Genomic DNA, 20,749 nt, shown 5'->3' on the forward strand with positions numbered 1-20,749 from the left:
AAAAGCAGAAAAGTAGCGCGTTGCCAGACTTAGCGGAAAATGTGCAGCTCTGTACTAGGAGCTGTTTTAGCTGGATACTTGTAAATTTAATTTTCTTTCTAGCATGAATTTTTATAACGAACACTAAGAGTTTCCCTCTGGGTGAGATAAATACGCTAAATACTACAACGACGGGTTAAAATTAAGTGCACGGTTTACAGCTTTTGACTAAAACTTTTCATTAATTCTTTCTGTTATTTTTTACAGTTGAGGGCCGAGGGGCAAAACATATTCTAGATTTGTCCACATACTTGTATTAAGATCATGTTTGTTTGACATTATATTATTCACTACGAACCCTTGACTCAATCGTAACATTATTACTTACTCGTAACTTAATATGAAAACACTAAAATATCAGAATCGGATCGTGTAAATTCGTGTACACGCTGTATAAGTCAACCCATGTCACGGTGGGAGCGCAAAGTGCCCCGATAACCGGCGAAACCGCAGCCTATCGCTTTTTGATAGCATCACTTTACCCAACTTGCCATCTGGCGGCCATTAGGTCCGGGATATTGAAAAAGTGAGCCGCTGGACCGATCGCCATACACAGAGATACCCACTACATAGATAGTCACCTACACGTAGATGTACCTACGGAATGACCATTCCTTTTCTGAACAGAACAGGTTTCACAATCATTGACGAGTCAAGTTAACAAAAACATTTTTTTTAGTCAGGTATTATTTTCGAGTGCACGGACGGGATGCGAGATGATAACAATAATATATTATTATGATCTATAATTAATTATGTTAACATAACAGAATCAATAGAAATATTCAAAAGGAAACTCTTGTTCTCTTAGTATACGTGATTGTTTACTTCATAAGATCGTCATTAGTAGCTAATACCAACATGCCTACTAAAATGCGAACGCACAACATAGATAGTTGTTACCGACGCTAAGTTTATATTACTGGTTCTGTACCACCTCGACTGAAATCAAGAATTTCTATTCAAAGCTATTTCGTCAAATAAAAATAATCTTCTTTCATAACAGGTCATAACCAATAATTCAGATAATTCAATAATCGCTCGCAAATTGGTTGATATCGGCAAACATGTAACAAACACAAATCACGTAGATGGAACAACTTGCGATGCAAACAAACACACTTAATTTTTATTACTTAGAAATGGGTAGTTTTTACTTAATTCACTTTAACACATTGTCACACACACACGCAACTATGAATAATTAAATATCATACTTATTAAATTGTGTTGAAATTGACAATATTATAAAATTTAAAGGTACACTTGATACCACTCTTACTTCGAAACGTTTTTATTCAATTCGTTTTAACATTATGCTGTACAAAATGTAAGGAATTCGTTTACAACTGAGAACTAGCTAACGTCTGCGTCTAACTTTGACTGTTAAATGACTTTGTGTACGCACGAATCGTACTTTAATTGCTTATCAAAACAAAACATTTTATTCTGTTCGATTTGTGGGAAAACACTGACTGATCATGAAGTTTCGGATAATTGTAAACGACGTTACTTAGATTTTAAATTTCCAAATAAAGCTCCTCTGAATCCGTAATATATTATGAGTGTAAGTATTGATCACGATTACTTTTGGTTTCTACAATGCGCGGGTAAGTACGAGGGAATAAAGGTGAAAAGTTTATTCACATTACGAAACTGAGCAGACGACCAACCTCGGCAATTAAGTCGCTCGAAATATTTAATGAACAGTGCTAGTTCCGTGCCGGAAATGACACTTAATCGGCTTAACTTCGCCTCAAAACTTACCCTGAGCCATCTTGCCCTCCCCCCTACGAGCCTGCACCCCTCGCCGCTCGCAAGATATGCTGCATCAATGGAGTTGGAGAATGTGCAATTATAAGATTGTTTTAATTTAGAAACAATGTTGTACAAGTATTTCCTTACTCTGAGTAAGCTTTCTCGAAACGGTTACCAGAATTCTTGGTTATCTTTGAGATTGTTTCATAATTGCTGTGCTTGATTTAAATCTCTATGTAAGCGATTCCATTCTTCATTAATCTTGAAAATAAAAGCGAATTACTTTAAACGACGATAGGCGCTAAACGTGCTCCCTTCCTTGAAAACTATCTTAAATAGACTCAAACAACAATAACAAGGCTACAACATCTCGAAGACTTGGAGTTTGACATCCGAAATAAAGTTTGGACCAACATTTAACTAGTTGGAACAAACAAATCCGGAGTGCGACTCTAGTGACGCGAACTACGCCCGGGTCGAATCGCGCCGTTCGGCTAACTTGTCCGTAGCGACTTCAAAAACATCTACAAAATATTTTATATAGTTACGTAGGACTAAATTAGATTTAACTTTTGCCTTGGGTTCGACTAAAATAAAAAGTACAGTGAACTCGTAGAAGTGTATAATTTGACAGCGATTTGTTCGCAATTAAACCTCGCAGGAACAATTGCCAAGTAATAAAAGAGACAATGGGTTTTCTTTGTTTGTTTATTTCTTATCTTTTGCTAAAGATGCAGAGAATTGGAAAATCTTTAAGTTGTCTATGTCCTACCAAAAATAAACTAAATTGCACGCTTCGCAAATGTCTTCGCGTTATTTTATTCATAATCTCACGCTAAACAATGTTTTGCTGTCCGTAGTCAGTGAAGTCGTTGGCTAGATAACCTTTGATTGGAACGGACGACCATAAACCAAAGGATGTGTAGTCACACCTACCACATACACTGTTCGAGTTTTCCGCTGTTTACGCGATTATTGTGTTGAACAACAGCCAAGTCAAAAGCAAGAATAGCTATTTCAGATTCTAAATTGCCGGAAACAGAACTAGTTTTTATAGGTATTAAGAGAAGTCTTTGATTCTCCATACAAACGTAGCATGTCTTTCATTTCAAATGGACATATAGATAAGCTGTAGCCTACCTATCACACAAAAAGCTAATTTTCTATAAACTCGCCAACTACTAAGCAATAATATTACATATCAGAATCAACTATGCCAAAACGGTATATTTTTTATGTTACTTTTCTTATAATTACTAATTTTAATGTAACAATATTTTTTGTAACACAGGAAAAAACTTTCTTTTAATAAATTAGGTAATTTCTTGATTCTTTTCATACTTTTCGTATAATAATAGAGGACAACGAAACCAAAATTTCGCCCAAATTTAAAAGTACAGCTATCTGCACAAATTAAATTAAATACGTCGGTGCGGAAGCTATAAAGGGTATCGGCTGCGAGCGCTTATTTTTTATAAATACAGTTATATGCCAAAAATAAATAAGCGCGGCCAGCAAACCTTCTCTTATATTTAACAGTGACAATAAATTCCATTCCTTTATGAAAATTAAGATATATTCGTGCAGTCAAATCAAAACATCTTAACACAAATAAGCCTTTTGTTAAGCTTCTTCTATAATGAAATAATACTTTCCTAATTAACTCTAATTAATTTTAACTTAGTTCAAGGTAGTATTTAATGTAAATAATCAACTTTGTATGTATTTATATATAACATTTGTATCAATAAATAAACTCCCTACTCTCGGTTATACATACACATCGGTTTTTTTTTAAAGAAAACGCACTGTACATTTAAACTGTCTCGCACTTTCGTGAAAAGAAGGTTAAGTGTATTAGGTTTTTGTCCATAATAATTTTTTTTTAATAATGGGCATTGTTTATGCCCGTTCAAATGAACCTTAAATTTTATTGAATATATTTCTGTGGCACACAAAGGAGCCATAAAACGTAACATGAGCATTTAAAAAACCTTTGAAGTGGGCTTTTGGTAAAATCAGTAACATAATTCACTTTTTAGCGGATTTTTCTGTGAGAGGCCGAACGGAATCACTGGACCAAATTGCAAATGAAGCCGCCGCTAACGGCCCTATATCTGATCTTCGGCGCTACACCGCTGCAAAATTTTTTTAAAGAAGTGCGCAATCCGGTAACTAGTGGTGGTAAACTGTGGCTGCTGCTCATCAAATCACTCAGTTTAGAAATGACTATCCTGGGCAAGCGGCTTGCTTCTCACAGTGAATATTTAATCGCTTAACAAGTATGAGGTCAGTATCGGCACGGATTAAATGCGACCTTGGGCTTCATGAAAAGACATTGAAAATCGTGTCGATTATCTTGTTTTTCAGCGAATTGGTGTCTCTATGCTGCGTTGAAACCAAGTCAAGATCTGATGATGGGATTTAGGGGGGGCAAACCTCATAGGCACACCTGGCGATTTGGCATTTTTAGAATAAGTTTACATTCAGAAAGAATCATTTCGTAAACTGGAACTGATGAAGAAGACCGTAGATGACCAATGGAACTCGTCAAAGCTAGGTAATGCTCGCTCGTCTACCGAGTGTGACCTGTAATATGAGCAAAATAATTAAAACTAGATCATACTCGTCAAACTGAACAACATTAGTTCAGCGACTTTTAAAAATTATTAGTTTTATAAGTGTTATTACACTTTTAAGTTTATTCCAAGAAGCAATGTAAAGCAAAATGCTTGATGTTTGTAGCGTGACAGGCGACGTCAGTTGTGTTCTAGGATGGCGTACATTGATTGACTTCATTATTTTTAAAAGTCGCTGAATTAAATATTGTCCAGATTGACGAGGACGATCTATGTTTTAATTTATGCTCGTATTACAGACCACACCCTTTATAAACGATCATGATTCATATACCTAGAAAAGCGACTAAGAAGAAGATTTAAGTTAATGATTCTTTCGAACTAATCTGATGCTGAAGCCGGAAAGTAGGCAACGGAACTCTGTTAAAAAACAACGTAACTAAGCCGTGTTTGGGTTTAATGGAATCGTTGTGAGATGTACTTTGGTTACGAATCACTAAAATGTGAGAAATATAGAAAATTTTAACAAAAAATTAAAACCGACTCAAATAACAAAAAATGGAGCCGATTACAAAACCCTTGAAAATATTTTTCTAGGTACGTACTAGCTTGAAGTCGGTGACTCAGCACGACCCAGCAGGAGGGATTGAAACCCATAGTATGTAGGTGAGGTAGACAACTATTGTTCCACTCCTGCTGGCTCATGCTGAGACACCGACTTCGAGCTAGTAGGTGCCTAGAAAAATATTTTCAAAGGTTTTGTAGTCGGTTCCATTTAATGTTATTTTTTTAGAGTCGGTTTTACTTTTTGTTTAAATATTCTTTCAAAACCTTTGCTTACACACTCCATGAAACAGCTTTGCTTACTGAATGTTTAGTACAAGTTTATTAACTACCATACTCGTGCCATTTCAATACCAACATCCCATTTTTTCTGCACTAATGTAATGACGATTTGATCGACAAGAAATAAATATCATATAGTTACTCATTTTCAAAATTATATCATCAAAATTAAAAATGGACTAATAAATAATTACACGTAGGTATAGTAGTATATAGTATCATATTGCATAGAAAAAACTTATTAGTCCCTAACTACTCGTACCCCAAGCTGAATTCTACGCGCAAAAATATCTAGTAAAAAAAACATAGGTATACTCGTAATAGAACCGTCTGGTCGAGTTAGAAATCGGTAAAAGGAGCACTATTTTCTTCAGCAAAAACAAGCTTCGATATGCACTGTGAACCCTCCCAATATAGGTTGGAGGACGTGTGTATTGCCAATGCTGCTCGGAAAATGCTTAACTGAGATAACATACAGTAGAACTTCGAGTTCCGATCAGAATATTTATGTAACTATTAAAATCTAGAACACTGAGAAATCGAGCATATATCTTATCTTATCTTACTAATATTATAAATGTGAAAGTTTGTGAAGATGTTTGGATGCTTGTTACTCAATCACGTCTAAACCGCTGACCGATTTAGATGAAATTCGGTATACAGATAGTTGGGATAGTTTTTATCCCGTAAAATTGCATAGTTCCCGCGGAATAGTGAATAATGAATACTACGCGGATGGAGTCGCGGGTAACGGCTAGTGATTAATAATATACACACGAGGACCTACTTTATCCAGATTAAATTTTGTGGTCTATTTGGGTTAGGCTTTGATATTTTCAGGTTCCATACCTCAAAACGGAAAACCCTTCTGGGATCAGTTTTTTTTTCTTTCTTGTCCGTCTGTCTGTTTGTCCGTCTGTCAAACCTTTTTTCTTAGAAACAAATTGAGGTAGGTATCAAGCTGAAGTTAATATCAAATACTCAAGTCTGTTAATCCTTAATTTTAGCAGAGAAAACATTAAACTTCTAAGTCAACGCAATGAATAAACATAGTCATTAAAATAGGTGTTTTCATACAAATTGCCATTACCGAAAAACCTATAGGGTACTTACAGTTGCCCTAGAAATTCGTTTCTATCTCGCCTAATGTTAAGTGCAGATGAGGCCAAAGGTGTAATTTATTATGATTTTATTATTATTTCACGGGATGACCGTAAAAGTAACAAATTTGGAGTTGAAATAAAAAATACTAAGAAACTGTTCGTTTCCTAAATTTAAATTTCCCAGATTTCTTGTGAAAATTTTCAGAAATTTCTAAGAACTTTTCCAACATTCTGAAAACTTTCCGCAACTTGCACAGCACGCCACGCGGGCGCTAGCGCCATGCACCCGCTAACGCAACGGACGCCCTTATAGCAACCAATAATAAAAGACAAAATCTAAAAAAAAATTGAATATAATAGAATGTTTATTATATCAGATAATGATCCAATACAACATGTTAGTAAAAAAAAAAAAAAAAAAAAAAAAAAAAGTTAGTTCATCAAAAAATTTAAAACATTTTTTTATTTCTGCTATCAAGCTTGTGACTCGCACTTGACATTTTTTTCTGCTTGAGGTACCCTGTGCCTCACACAAGCATAACCTTCATAACCTTTTTATGAGTTCCGGAAATCTCACTGCACATAAATAAGTAAATGAATTAAAAATGAATGTGTTGTAAAAATATATGTGTGTAGGTAATTGTAAGCACAATGCGGTGGCAGCAATTTTTCAAATTGCCTACTGTATTTCTAAGTATATTAAGTTCCTGGCGACATTTGCACTTCTGTTTCAATTGACCGGTTCGGCTAGCCACACAACTGTAGCGATGCATCTACAGCTGGAGCGAATTGTATTTACAATTTATTTTTATTCTACGAACCATTTCGGTGTGGATGCTTGTGCAGCCAATCGACGAGCGAAAGTTCCATTCTCTCTTTTTGTTCGTTTCCTGAAACGTTATTTGTTGTTTAAAGTCTTCAAGCCGAAAAGAGTTTGATTGTGTATTTTGTGCAATGATAATTAAGTAAGTTTTTTTAAATACTTCGTCATCGCAAATTCCCTTTACGGTTTGTTATAACCATCACATATCGCTTATTATGGTTTGTGCATATTTTAGCAAAAATAAATGATTTAATTTGATTTGATTTGTCATGCGGTGAATGCAAGTGGCGAGTTGTCGTTCATTGTGGCTTTCTAAGCAGGAGGCCTTTGTTCAGCAGTGGACGTCTTCCGGCTGATGATGATGAAGATGATGAAGTTTTGAACGATTTTCATTACAAAACAGGACAGTTAAATTAGCCGAAAATATTGGACGCTTATTTTTATTTCATCAATCAAACCAAAAATGAGCCTGGTAAAGTTCCGCGTTTGGGAGTGGCCGTGCTCAAAAAATGTCGCAAGGCGTGACGTCACGAACCCCCTCTTTCAAACTGAAGCACTTCATTTTTGTAATTTTTTGTTTCACTGACAAAAAAAAATACGTGTCCAATATTTTCTAATAATTTAACTGAGAAACTAAAACGTTTTTTTTTTTGTTTTCGCTGGATTATATTTTTTATATTTAATTATATTTTTCCGAACAATCGTCGCTATTACCAAAACCAATATATCAAGCTATGAATGTAGATGCGATCGAGTTACCTGCCTGACGCGTAGAGCTCCACACAAACAATTCAGTAGCGTGATCGCCATTCTATGGGCAAATAGATAGTCCTCACTTCCGACACATGTTTCCGTACGCGACACAGGGAACTGGTCACGTAGAATATTGACGCCTCGAGCTATCCATTCGCTGGCAACCTACACTCACCCAATTTACAGGACATTATGTAGGTGGCACTTTGCAAGATATTTTTACGTGAATAACTCATTTTTTAGGTTTGGTTTTCGTGAAGGTTAAAAGATTAAAATAAAGATTGAGCAAAAATGAATACAAACTTTTGTCTTGTTACTCGACTGTCACGAATTGAGCACTATTTTTATAATCTTTGTTTTTCTTTTGAGTATAAGTACTTTATTTTGCAGCTTTTAGTTGAAACACAAAACATTTTTCTTGGTAGGATATTGTCATTTTAATAAAAACACCATCAGGCAATGTAAAAGCGTAGTTAAAAACTCATATTCTAAAAATATCATTTACCTATTGAGGCAGTGAAAACAAAATAAAATCGACTGCTTACCGGAAAATATAGTCGGTTCGTCGCCAAAGTTGCTGGTCTGGTTCTCGCCATTTATGCAAATCGCTAACGGCAGGATGCTATATCGGAGACGTCGGGAGCAAAAATCACTTACCGGTTCAATAAGCCGGGCGACACCGTCTTCGGCCCATTCACGATACGCATGCCGCACGTATAGACTGAATCTCGAAGAAAGAAGTGCAAGGAACCTTGCGAAAGCGACGATATGTAACCGATACAATTAATTACAGCCTAACGAAATCTAAGATTTTTTTAAAGAAACGCTGAACGGAAATCGAAACCACATCTGGCTACACGCGTCAAGTGTCCTACCCATTGGACCACCTTCTTCATCTTGATACACCAATACTTACTGGTGCGTGGTACCATCTTTCTCAACTATCATTCATATCATCAGTCATGGTACTCATGGTCATGGCTTCTATATTCGAAAATGCGAAATGCGGGAAAATTGTACATATTATTTTTCTTCTATTTTTACAGCTCATATTTAACTCTACCACACATCATTTGTGTTTGTCTGTTTGCATCAAATCTTGCAAGCATTTTAGGTATAATCTCACTAATATTTATAAATGCGGAAGTTTGCAAGTCTGTTTGTTTATTTGTTTGTTTGTTTGTTACTTCATCACGTCTAAAACACTGAACCGATGCATTTTTGTTATTAAGATCTTATTAAATTACAGCCTTATAGTGATTTTTGGCTACATCTTTCTACTATCGCCTACAACTTTTCAGAGAATGCCTCACCATCTCATTAATAATTCATGGCACACCTCGCCAGCATTACAGGCAAGTGGCGTTCAGTCATACAATTTATGTATTTACGCAAATGATGATATCGTTGACTAAATCAGTTGCGCATCAACGACCCGAAACGATTCTACAATGATTCTATTTCAGAAACCAATCTATAGCGATTATATTTTACTAATTGATTAAATAAACCAGCAGTGGTGCAAATACTGATAAGTGATTTGCGCAATTGAACTTGGATAATAAGCCCGTGGGAGTTCAAACCTATTCCAAAATTTGTTGGTTAAATAACCTTACATACTCGCATGGATGACCATTATGACGAAACGGTACGACGTGGGTCATTATGTATCATAAGCATTTAATATAGTTATGGACTATTGACAGACTTGCTATCTAAATTTATGTATTTGCAAGCTGACTGGCTGAATTGTTCTATTTACGATTATTTCGTACATTTCATTTTAATCTTGTTAACATGGCTCTAGGTGAAGGTCAATCTTCAACGTGTCCTCTACTAAAAGATTAGTTACTAAAATACATTATGCATAACAAATTAAACTAGGCTTAGTGCTCCCATAAATGATACCACGAAATAACAGTTGAGCTTAACGGTATCAATTTTGGCAATTTTAGACTCTTTTAGGCTCACCGCTATTTCATTATCATTCAAGTTATACAGTACATAGGTCTTATAATTAATGAAGTTGACACTAAGCTTGCTTAGATCAACTTTGATTTTCTCAAGATGTCTCAAAGATGTTTCTTTATTGAGTTGTGCCAACAGCTGCATGACATGATATTAAATAGCTCCTGCAACTTGTTTTCCCGACAATATAGGTATGTCATCAACATTTATATTTTCAGCATCTTCGTCAGTGTGGTTTTGTCTGAGTAAACGAGTAGGCGACGCACATATCTCCACATTTTGACGTAGTGTATTTTCGAAGTGCAACATTGTGTAGGTAAATATTCGTTTCTGTGGGCTGTTCAATTATTTTATTATACAAGGTGATGTTACGAACACCCCTGTAATTTTTTACTGTGGTAATCTTATGTTTCCATACTCGTACATTGATCGATATTCAAATACTACCGCATTAAAGGCGTGATTACATTTCAAATCTAATTTCCGATGCAAAACTTTTACAGTAAGAGTAGTGTTTAGATTTTGCTAACGCAAACAATGCTGCCTTGTATATTGACAGAATGTGTACTTACCTAAAGTATGCTATTTTGTTTCAGCTTTAGGTCTGGAACCGGACTTCTTGTATCCACTGGAGAACGTGACCATCGCCCAGGGTCGGGACGCGATGTTCACCTGCGTCGTGAATAACCTCGGTGGTTATAGGGTGAGTGGCGACTCCGCCACTGCCAGGGTGTGTATCAAACTGACTCATTCCAGCTAGCCACTTGAATAGAGGAGCACCGTCACTGAGCACCTTTTGGTTTGAGATCTATAATAATGTACCTAGTCGTCTAATTAAGACGAGGCATTAGATTTTGCTAATTTTCTTTCAATATTGTGAGTGAGATAAGTAAAGTATATAAATAAAATTGTAATATGTTATTTTTCATCAAATATTCGCGTTCTAGATGAATAATAATCAAAAAACACGATAAGTGATTTTTTTTTCGATAGGTCCAAGCTCCAAAGTAGTGTCCAAAAATGTTTTACTTCGCAAATACCTGATTTCAAAACCATAGGATTACAAAGTACAACATTTTCAAAAAAGATAGTAAAGCTATTTACCTATTTAACGAATTGGGAAAATATTTAGTCGCTTGAATAGTTTACCTACATATTTGTATTCAATTTGCACTTTTTGGCCTATGCCTTATAAAATTTGTTGAGCGATTTTTCTGAGCAGAGCTAGCGTTGGATTAAATTTCGTGTGCCTCGTTTTAATCATAGCAACAATAACTACAAGTCAATATCAGATTCATTGTCTCTTTCATAAATTATTTTAAGTACCTAGTAGAACATTTATCGATTAGATTATGGATCTCACCAAATAGACTTTTGCACCAACTCCCACACTTCTTGCACACTTCTAAAGCACACTACCTTCTATGCACTTCTTCAGCCAGCACTTAGTAAAGTTGGATAGAGTCCGGATTTAATACAGAAAACAAAATTTACATTATTTTAAGTTTTGTATAATTGATCTAACGAAAGTAATATTATTTACAATCTACCATGAATATTTTCAGCTTAGTTTTTTCAAGCCCGGCCTCTGTCAAAGCTTACAATCTACTCGCACTACTATATAGAACCTATCTCTATCTTAGAATAGAGTAACACTGGGACTGTAATTGCACAATAAATTGTAAGTTTGTCCGAAATAGCTTAGAGTTAGAACACAACAAGCACCACTTGCACTAGACACTTAACAATCGCAGTAAAACTAAAACCCAAGAATACGGCAAAAGCAAATTTTAAACTTTCGACTCGAGAGTGACAGCAACATTGCAGTTCCTGCACTTGTATTCGGAATTTTAACTTTTGTGATTTAGAAACATTCGATTGGAAAGTCGCAGCGTATGTTTCAGTTGAAACACTAAAGAAATTGTAATCACAGTTTACCGTTATTGGTGTACTAAGTTATCGTCCAGCTGAAACGTAACTTCTCATTGACCGTTTTCATAGTTCTCTTTACTTAATTTTGCCAAAGATTAGAAAATAATAAAGCTGGTTCGACGAGTATGTTAACATTAAAATATCGTTGATGAAACTGTATTCTTGGGTTTTTAGGAACTTGCACAATCTGATGTTTATACAAAACACGTATGGGAGCATGCTATGAGTTCCTTTGCACATTTAATTATTTTATCACAAATATTAGGTTTCGTTAACGTTTGGAAAACTACTAAATTCACGTACCTACACTACACAGTACTTCTCTCTGGATTTATATTCAAGGACTAGTCTAAATGTAAATAATGCGCTGCATTTTCCCGTAATTCATTAATCTATTGGATTTACTAAAATAGTCACTTTAGGAAATTAAAATTGATACGAGTACAACCACAAAGGTCCCAGCTCAATCATTTCGAGAGCTCCCTCAAATTGTACGGGTGCCTGACCTATTCTCGATGCAGTAGATATTCTAACGCAATCTCATTTAGTTAAAACTTAATGGCCCATTTAGTATATTTCACAAAAACTGGCCAAAAGCAAGTCGGATCTGTACAAAGAGGGTTCTTTATTTCCGCATTACTAAAAAAATAACGTATCGAAAAAAAACAAGTTGCTTGTATGGATACCACTTGTCATTTCATTTTACGGTTACGAATTTCTGTGGCAGACGGACAAATAGACAACGGAGACTTAATTTGGAGACATTTTGAAATCAGAACTCTAAAATTCACTATTTACGCCTATAATATTGAAATTGAACGAGCAAAACTTAATGTATATATATAAAAAAAATGTATACGTCGTACGTTTTATAATCACGAGCGTTTGAGTCAAGAATAGACTACCTACCAGGGATCGGATAAACCAACCATGAGTTTCCTTACGTCATCCTCCCGATACCCTTTATCAATAAATTACCCGTCAAGCCTCTCTGTAAGTACTTACTCGTAAATACTACTCACAAGACACACGTTTCTACTTGTATTCAGATCGTTTGTGCATACGATTGGACATCCTTTAGGTACATACATAAACTCATCGATTGGCATGAGCTCAGGGCATGACCAATGAATAATGGCACAGTTATTTTTTTAATTTTTTAGTACACAATAAAAAGAAAATTTACACTAAATTTAGATATGCACCGCTGGTATGGATGGATTTCAAGGTCTGGAAGTGGTAAAATTATTATTTTCTGTAATGATACGAAACGATTCAATAACTGCTTTTCTAGCAAATTTTCAACTCATTAAAAAGCTATTCAGTCGGCTCGTATCGAGTCTTACAAATTATGATGTTCAAACCGTAATTTCAAAGTGCAACAGAACAATCTTTTAATTAATTAACTGGATAATTCAAATCAAACAAAGAACAAACTTAGTGAAATTCATAAAACAATTAAAGGATTGTTAGACTTTGTAATTAGGTTTTGAATGTAAACATTACAGCAGTGTTTGTTGTAATGCTTTCGTTTTCTTTGTTCGTATTTTGTTGAATAGAGTTAATTTTAATTGTAGGCACCTTTTAGAATTGTTTCACGAATTAGTGTTAATGCACAAGCACTTTCAATGAAGTTGGTCACGAAGATTAGTCTGTTAAATAGCACCTTTTCTTCTTGCACATTCTATCACGTATCTTCAATTTAATAGTAAGTAGTTTTAAGGTTCAAATATACAAATTTTTGATTCTGAGTTTATCCAACATAATAAGTGTTTTTGAAAGTTGTTTAAATACTAAACTATGTCCTTAATGCAATATTCGCTGGCCCGGGGAACAAAATGATAACTGTTATATAACGTGATTTTTTTTCGAACTATTTTTTGAATATATTTGTGAACAACAAGAATTCAGTAGAAATACTTAATTCATCATCTTTGTTTATGTTTTAGAACAAGTATTGTATAAGTATGATTATTTTATCATTTTATTGTACGACTAATTGTATAGTTTTGGATTTCGGTATGTAACAGTATAAGAATTAAAAATATAATTGTACATGGAGTTTTGGCATTTACTGATTTCAAATGTGGCATAAAATCAAAACCATGACAATAGCGATTATCACTTTATTCTCAGGGAGCAGCGTATTGTCGCAGTTTAATAACACTTGAAAGTGTTATAGTTAAAGTTCGTAACGTTAGCGAAATACCCTAAATGCCATATTTCTGTGGACAATCGTTCGTTTTTTTGCCAAGCGCTATGCAGGAAATTAGCTTCTATTGCGATGTCGACGCTTTTGGTAAAGTGGGTGAAACGAGGGGCGTTTTCACAGCGCGCCCGCAGCTCGCAGCCTCATAGCGGCCACCAGACGAAAATGTAATTAAAAATTCCGAGAGTATTTTGCGCGGTGCTCGCAACAAGATAGTGTTGGTGCCGGAGGATCGTTGTCGTGACTACCTCTTGGGAACTATTCGCTTGTAATTAGAGTCGCTCCCTCTGAAAGTCTTCATTGCTTGTATTTTTATTGCGGCTAAAGCCGTGGGGTAATCGAAATAAAATAGAATGGAAACGTGGCTTTCAATTCACTTCGTGCTCCCTTAACTCTTGGTACTTACAATCTTCTTTACATTTTATGCACTCCTCGGAAACGTTTGGATTCCTGGCTGGCTTTGGTGGATTAGGTCGCATGGATTAAGGCGGATACGAAGGCGATTCTAGCAATCCATGAACACGTTATTACGAATAATGCAAGATTAAGTGTCACGCACAATGATTACAACACGTGGACACTCAACATTAGAGGTGTTAAGAGAGAAGATAGAGGACAATACATGTGCCAAGTTAATACTGATCCAATGAAAATGCAGGTAATTTCTTTGAATTTGATTACGTTTGTCAAAATTTACATACTATATACAATTATTTACTTATCATTCATTGTAATTTTATTAGACAGCATGGCTGGAGGTAGTGATACCGCCGGATATAAATTATGAAGAGACGTCGGGTGATATGATGGTTCCCGAGGGTGGGTCAGCAAAGCTAGTCTGCAAGGCCAGAGGATTTCCGCCACCAAAGATTCTATGGCGCAGGGAGGATGGTGGAGATTTAATTTCTAGAGGAGGACCACAGGGAAAGACGAAAGGTATTTTTTTAAATACTTAGTTTTTATATATTGCAATATAATTGGATTTAATTTCCCACGAGGAGCAATCAAAGCAAAAGGTAGCATCACGAGTATAATATTTGTAGATATCTGAGTCGTGGAAGTTATTACGAATTCAATCCGCTGTCTCATAGCCAGACATAAATTTTGCTTAGTTCGAGAGGTCAATAAGCGTAAAGTAAGGACTCTTAAACAAAACACTGAATACTCAGTTTGCACAATGTTTGGTGAAGGAATATCTTACCTAGATCTACTTACACATACTTTTCTTTACAAACCAATTCAAACAAATTGCTGCTTTCTCAGCAGTACTGAAAAACCTGTTAACAAAGTTTCCCTTTTTCACTTTTACTCCGCAAACGACAACGAAAAAAAATTTTCAAAGTACCTTCGTGATTAAGTGCTCAAAGGAAGCGATACGTATGAATGTTACTGCGATATAATTACGATTAGAAATACCATAGATTCATGACCGAGTAAATTAATAATTTTCTACTTTTTCGTAGTAAATAAAATAATTATGCAATTAAACAATGTTTCTATAACATTAAATTAAAATTCCTAACTCGTAACGTAGCATCTTTTATCAGTAAGGTTTATTTTTATTACAATTAGGGGCTGTTCCACCTTCCATTGATTAGTGTTAACTGACGGTTAAATGTGATGCCGTCTCTATTTGTTTTTTTTTTCGAATAGCCGTGGCGACGGCATCATATTTAAACGTCAGTTAACACTAATCAATGGATGGTGAAACAGCCCCTTAAAGTGTTAATTTTGTTTAGATTGTAGGTAGATTGTTATAAACATATTGTGTCGAATAAATATATTGGTTTCGTTTTATTTGGAGAAAAGCAGTATACAGGCCTCGGCAGGAATGTCATTTCGTGGATTCGTATCTATTGAAGGACTTACGCCTCGTCCTTCAAAACCATACTCATCCACGAAATATAACTTTTCCCGCCCTCTGCAGTAATATACTATTACCTACCTCCCCATCGAAAACTTGCTTTGATATGTCTCATGAGCACTTGAGAAAGTGTTTGCATGACCATTTTCATTTACTTTAATGAAACGTCTATAATCAAACGTTTTTATTTACTTGCATTGCTTATTTAAGATATTGAGTAGGTATTTAATATTTTACTTTAATATGATTTCTCCTACTTTGTCAATTTATGAATTGCAATACTAACTTACTTCAATTTTTTTTGTTTATTCACAGAACTTGTGTTCATTTGCACAAAATGAGTCGAGCAAGATTAAAATTTTAAATGTAATTAAAGATGGAGTACAATTAAGCATGCTATTGACTAGCTTTTTCTGTCAATAACAAACTACCTATAATACAATTCTATGGTATGTAGTCATAGAGGAATGAAAAGTAATGTGAAAGAAAAAAAACATCTTACTAAATAATAGCAGAAATTCTCAAAAATTACTTCGTGAATTTCATTTACACACATTGTAACGACGATTTTCCGTATAAAAATATCATGATCATGTCCTCCTTTAGATTGAGATTTCACAATTTAGCAGCGGTAGTTGTATCCTGATCCCAATGGAATGTAGAAATAAAAGTCGCCACATAGATATGGATAAAACATATAATATAATATACCCAAGTTCAACCAACTATAAAATGTAAATAAAGATTATAAATAAATAGTTAAGTGTGTAATGACTCTAAAACGTGCCAAATGCTTTGACTTTGAATCGTGTTTTGGTGATTTTAAAATAAACATGCATTTTAGTAAAATTCAGTTTAAGTTTGAGTTTTGTGTTTAAGTTTTTTTTTTTTCAAAATTGCAAATCACGTAACTCATGTTGTGTTATTTGTTAGCACAAAACTTCTCCTTCTAAACTTGAATCGTTCAGGTAATTAACTAAATGTAAACTAACTTCGGTTGCTGGATTTGGTACAATCAAGGATTTGAAACATTTTACTTATGTATCATTATAATACAAATTAGACTAGTGTATTTCATTCAATACAAAAATGCAAATGTTTAGATAGTTTAATGGTGGAATTTCAATATTTAAGACACCAATTGATTACATTTAGTTAAATACCTATCCAAACCAAGTATAACAAGACCATACAAGAGGGCTGCATAATAGTGACACTCAAGAAACAGTTTGTCATGCTAGCTTTCCAAAACTTCATAATAATAAACCCTAACACACCAACCGGAGAGTTACTCTAAAGTTTTTGACAACCCCTCTTACTAAACATTTTGCTTAGAATTGGCGAATATGTTTTCCACCCCCGCGTTCTATCAATTTCGTAATATGAGCCTAAAATTCTCATTTCGTCAATTTGTTTTACGCTTTGAAATGTAAAAAGCTTTTCTCATAGCGTATTAAAGTACCAAACTTTTAATAATGTAAAGGGTAGCGAATAAATCACAGCTTAAAATATTCACTATTGAATCTTAGTAGTAAATCGCGCCACAGCACCTCGGCGAACTCCTATTACCATTCACACCGCCCTTTCTAATCCTACGGGATTAACTCGAGACGGTCCGGGAATAATTACTTACTTCGCTCTATACTCAGCCAAAAGACCTAAAAGGGCTGTTGAATTGACAAATTCAACATTGTAGACCGCCAATGTTGCTACTGTTCCAATTTTAATTACTCTCGTTTTCATAAATAATATTTGCGTGCATTTTCGACAGTTTGTTTTCATTACATATTTATTTTACATTTATGTGTTCAAAATTGAAAGTTAATGTTTAATTAAAACAAATGGCTCCTTCACTTAAATTTAAGCAAACATCGTGCCTAAGTAAACACTAATAATGTATATCAAAAAATACCAGTACAGTAAAAGGCAGTAAAAGCAATTGTAAACTAGTGTCAAGGTGATTAATCAGCAGGTCCCACTTAACCCTCTAGTTCAGGCCTCCGCTTGCCATCAGTCAATTCATTAAGCTAACACAGTACCACCCATAACGACTTTCACTGCGAGCCGAGCGGCTCCATACAAACCTGTTAAGACAAAGTGCGCTACGTCAATTCATCTTTGCGTCCATACCGGTCCTAACTTAGTGAATAAGTTACTGCTTTTCATTCTAACACCAAATTACCGAACCAATCCCTCATCAGAAACCAAAAAACTTTCTAAATAATTGAAAAGGTATTAAGGTGAAACCTCGCCCTAACCAATTCCAAATTAACTGGCATCAATAACAATCATCAATTTGAGTGAAGAAGTCTAATTAAAGAAGCCGTTACAAGTTACCTCCATAAATCTGGAGTGAAACAATACAGGCTATCCATTACGTAGGCTATGTTTCTTCAGAGAATATTCCAATGAGGAAAGTTCGAGGGACGTCGGACTCGAGAAATATAGTTTTTCAATGATGGCGCCGGGCATTTTCAAATTTGTTACACTAAACGTCACAAGGAACTGCCTACCGATAAATCACGTTAGCTATACTTGTATTTTTTTTTATCTTTGATCATTAATACTTTATTTAAGAATATAAAATGAAAACTTGTTGTACAACACTCGCACATTTATTGTTATTTTTTCGACCAAATAAATGTAATAGATAACCTAAAATGTTAAAATAGTAACTATCGCAACAAAACATAAACACAAGTAAAACTCAGTACCAACAATGCATTTTTATGTGTTTTTTTTGCAAATTCATCTTAGATTACTAAATGAATACAAAGATACCTCAAAACGAATTCTAGCAGCGAATAATAAGCAAAGCATAATAATAATGAGGACAGTAAACAGTGGTAGACCAACAAAGGGGTATTATTCAAAATCTGCCCTTTATTGCTTCACATAAAACATGTTCTGGTGGGAACGGCGTGTCGCGTGCCTATTTGTTTCATGTTGTACGGCAAATTATTCAGATAAGCGAATGAATGGCGGAAACTTACTCCGAGACGGATGCAAATTAACTCCAGCATCCTTCTATTTGACAATTTCGTCTACGGAGTTCCGAGCGGATTGACAATATCTTCTAGATTTATTATTACCTTGCATATATAAAATCAAAGCAAAAGCATCAAGCCAATTGATAATAAAAAAAGTCTTTAAGGACTGCTGCACATGAAAGTTTCCTGTTCTTAAGCTGTCCTTAAAAATACCGGCCAAGTGCGAATCGGATTCGTTCGTTCACCAAGTGCACATTTCGAAATCAACAGTGTCATCGTATTTCAAGCTGTTATCACATTGCATTGGTCTGCGTGCGTCAAACCAATCACTAGTATCTATTTAGCATTAATTCAAAGGGCAACTACTAAACACAATCTTGAAGCGAAGTTACTGTATTGATTTACCGATTATTCTAACAAAGGCAGGCTTCTTAATGTCAATGCCATAACAGCATCAACTTCAAAATTATCAACCTTACCAGCCTCAATTTATTGTCCGAGGAGATAATAATTTTAACAAGTTACCTACTTCACTTGAATGGATCGACATCATAATGATTACGAAGACGGGTGACACATTTCAAGTTTTTAATTAAAATTGTAACTTGAAAACAAGGAGCCATGGGAAAATATTGCTTTTTCATTTAATTCGAGGACACTCGGCGAAAGTATCGTCCCATGGACTTTGGTTGGCACAACATAGACTTCGGAAACTCTGAGACCTGGGATAGAAATAATTCATAAATGTTATAATCCTTATCTGTTTCTCTGTGTATCAATAATAACGCCATTAATCTGCATAATATATGTTTGTTTGTACTCTTTATTGTACAAAAAGGAAAAATAAAAAGGTAACAGAAAAAAGTTAAGTATGCATATTATAGTTTACCTTTACCTTCTTTGCCAGAATCTAAGCTAAGTAAGCCTAAATACAAGACTTGTATCCGGTTGTTGGGTGTTTTTTTAAGGTTCCGTAGCCAAAATGGCAAAACGGAACCCTTATAGTTTCGCCATGTTTGTCTGTCTGTCCGTCCGCGGCTTTGCTCAGGGATTATCAATGCTAGAAAGCTGTAATTTTGCACGAATATATTTGTAAACTATGCCGACAAAATGGTGTTATAAGATAATTCAATAACATTTTTTGTAGAATACCTCCCATATACGTAAAGTGGGGGTGTTTTTTTTTTCTCGTCCAACCTTGTTGTGTGGGGTTTCGTTGGATAGGTCTTTTAAAACCATTAGGGGGTTGCTAAAACAATATTTCGATTCATGACTTGTTTGCAAATTATTCAACTTTAGCAAATTTTCCTTAAAATCAAACGCCTCCCCCCCCTACCCCCCACCCCTTAAATCTAAACCGGTGGGTGGGAAAATTTGAAAAACCGGCCAAGAGCGTGTCGTACACGCCTGAAATAGGGTTCCGTAGCCATTACAAATAAATTAAGTAATATTTTTTTAAGTATTTCGTATTTTGTACGGAATATTCCAAGTTTAGTTATATTTTATACCTTAGGCTGCTATTTACTCTTAAACTACTAATAACTCTCAAGAAAACTTAACTGTTATAGTTTTCCTTGTAAGTTTGATATACTTATACCATCCTGATTTTTTTTCAATTTTTTCCACCCGCGGGTTTAGATTTTAGAGGGGGACGCTCGATTTTAATGAAAATTTGCACTTTAAAGTTGAATATTTCGTAAACAAATCACTGAATCGAAAAATCGTCTCAGCAAACCCCTAATGGTTTTAAAAGACCTATCCAACTGTACCCCACACTATAGGGTTGGATGAGAAAAAAACACCCCCACTTTAAGTCTATGGAAAAATAAATAAATTTTAAAATTAACATTGAATTTTTTTTTTTTATTGTACCAGGCGAAACTTT

General features: G+C 34.9%; 1 protein-coding gene across 3 annotated transcripts in view; it reads left to right on the forward strand.

Annotated features, from left to right (window-relative positions):
• Positions 1–20,749, forward strand: part of DIP-beta (Dpr-interacting protein beta) — an 88,516-nt gene that overhangs the window by 33,802 nt on the left and 33,965 nt on the right. The window contains exons 1-4 of one of the 3 annotated variants that reach the window (XM_074101504.1): positions 10,123–10,185; positions 10,466–10,599; positions 14,483–14,668; positions 14,754–14,946. In XM_074101504.1, coding sequence (XP_073957605.1) covers positions 10,534–10,599; positions 14,483–14,668; positions 14,754–14,946 — 445 coding nt within the window. In that variant the 5' untranslated portion in view covers positions 10,123–10,185; positions 10,466–10,533. Of the gene's footprint in view, positions 1–10,122; positions 10,186–10,465; positions 10,600–14,482; positions 14,669–14,753; positions 14,947–20,749 lie in introns of those variants that run through there. The other 2 variants (XM_074101502.1, XM_074101503.1) reach the window with 2 other exon arrangements.

The sequence above is a fragment of the Choristoneura fumiferana genome, chromosome 18 (assembly GCF_025370935.1).
Source record: "Choristoneura fumiferana chromosome 18, NRCan_CFum_1, whole genome shotgun sequence".
Lineage (NCBI taxonomy): Eukaryota > Metazoa > Arthropoda > Insecta > Lepidoptera > Tortricidae > Choristoneura > Choristoneura fumiferana.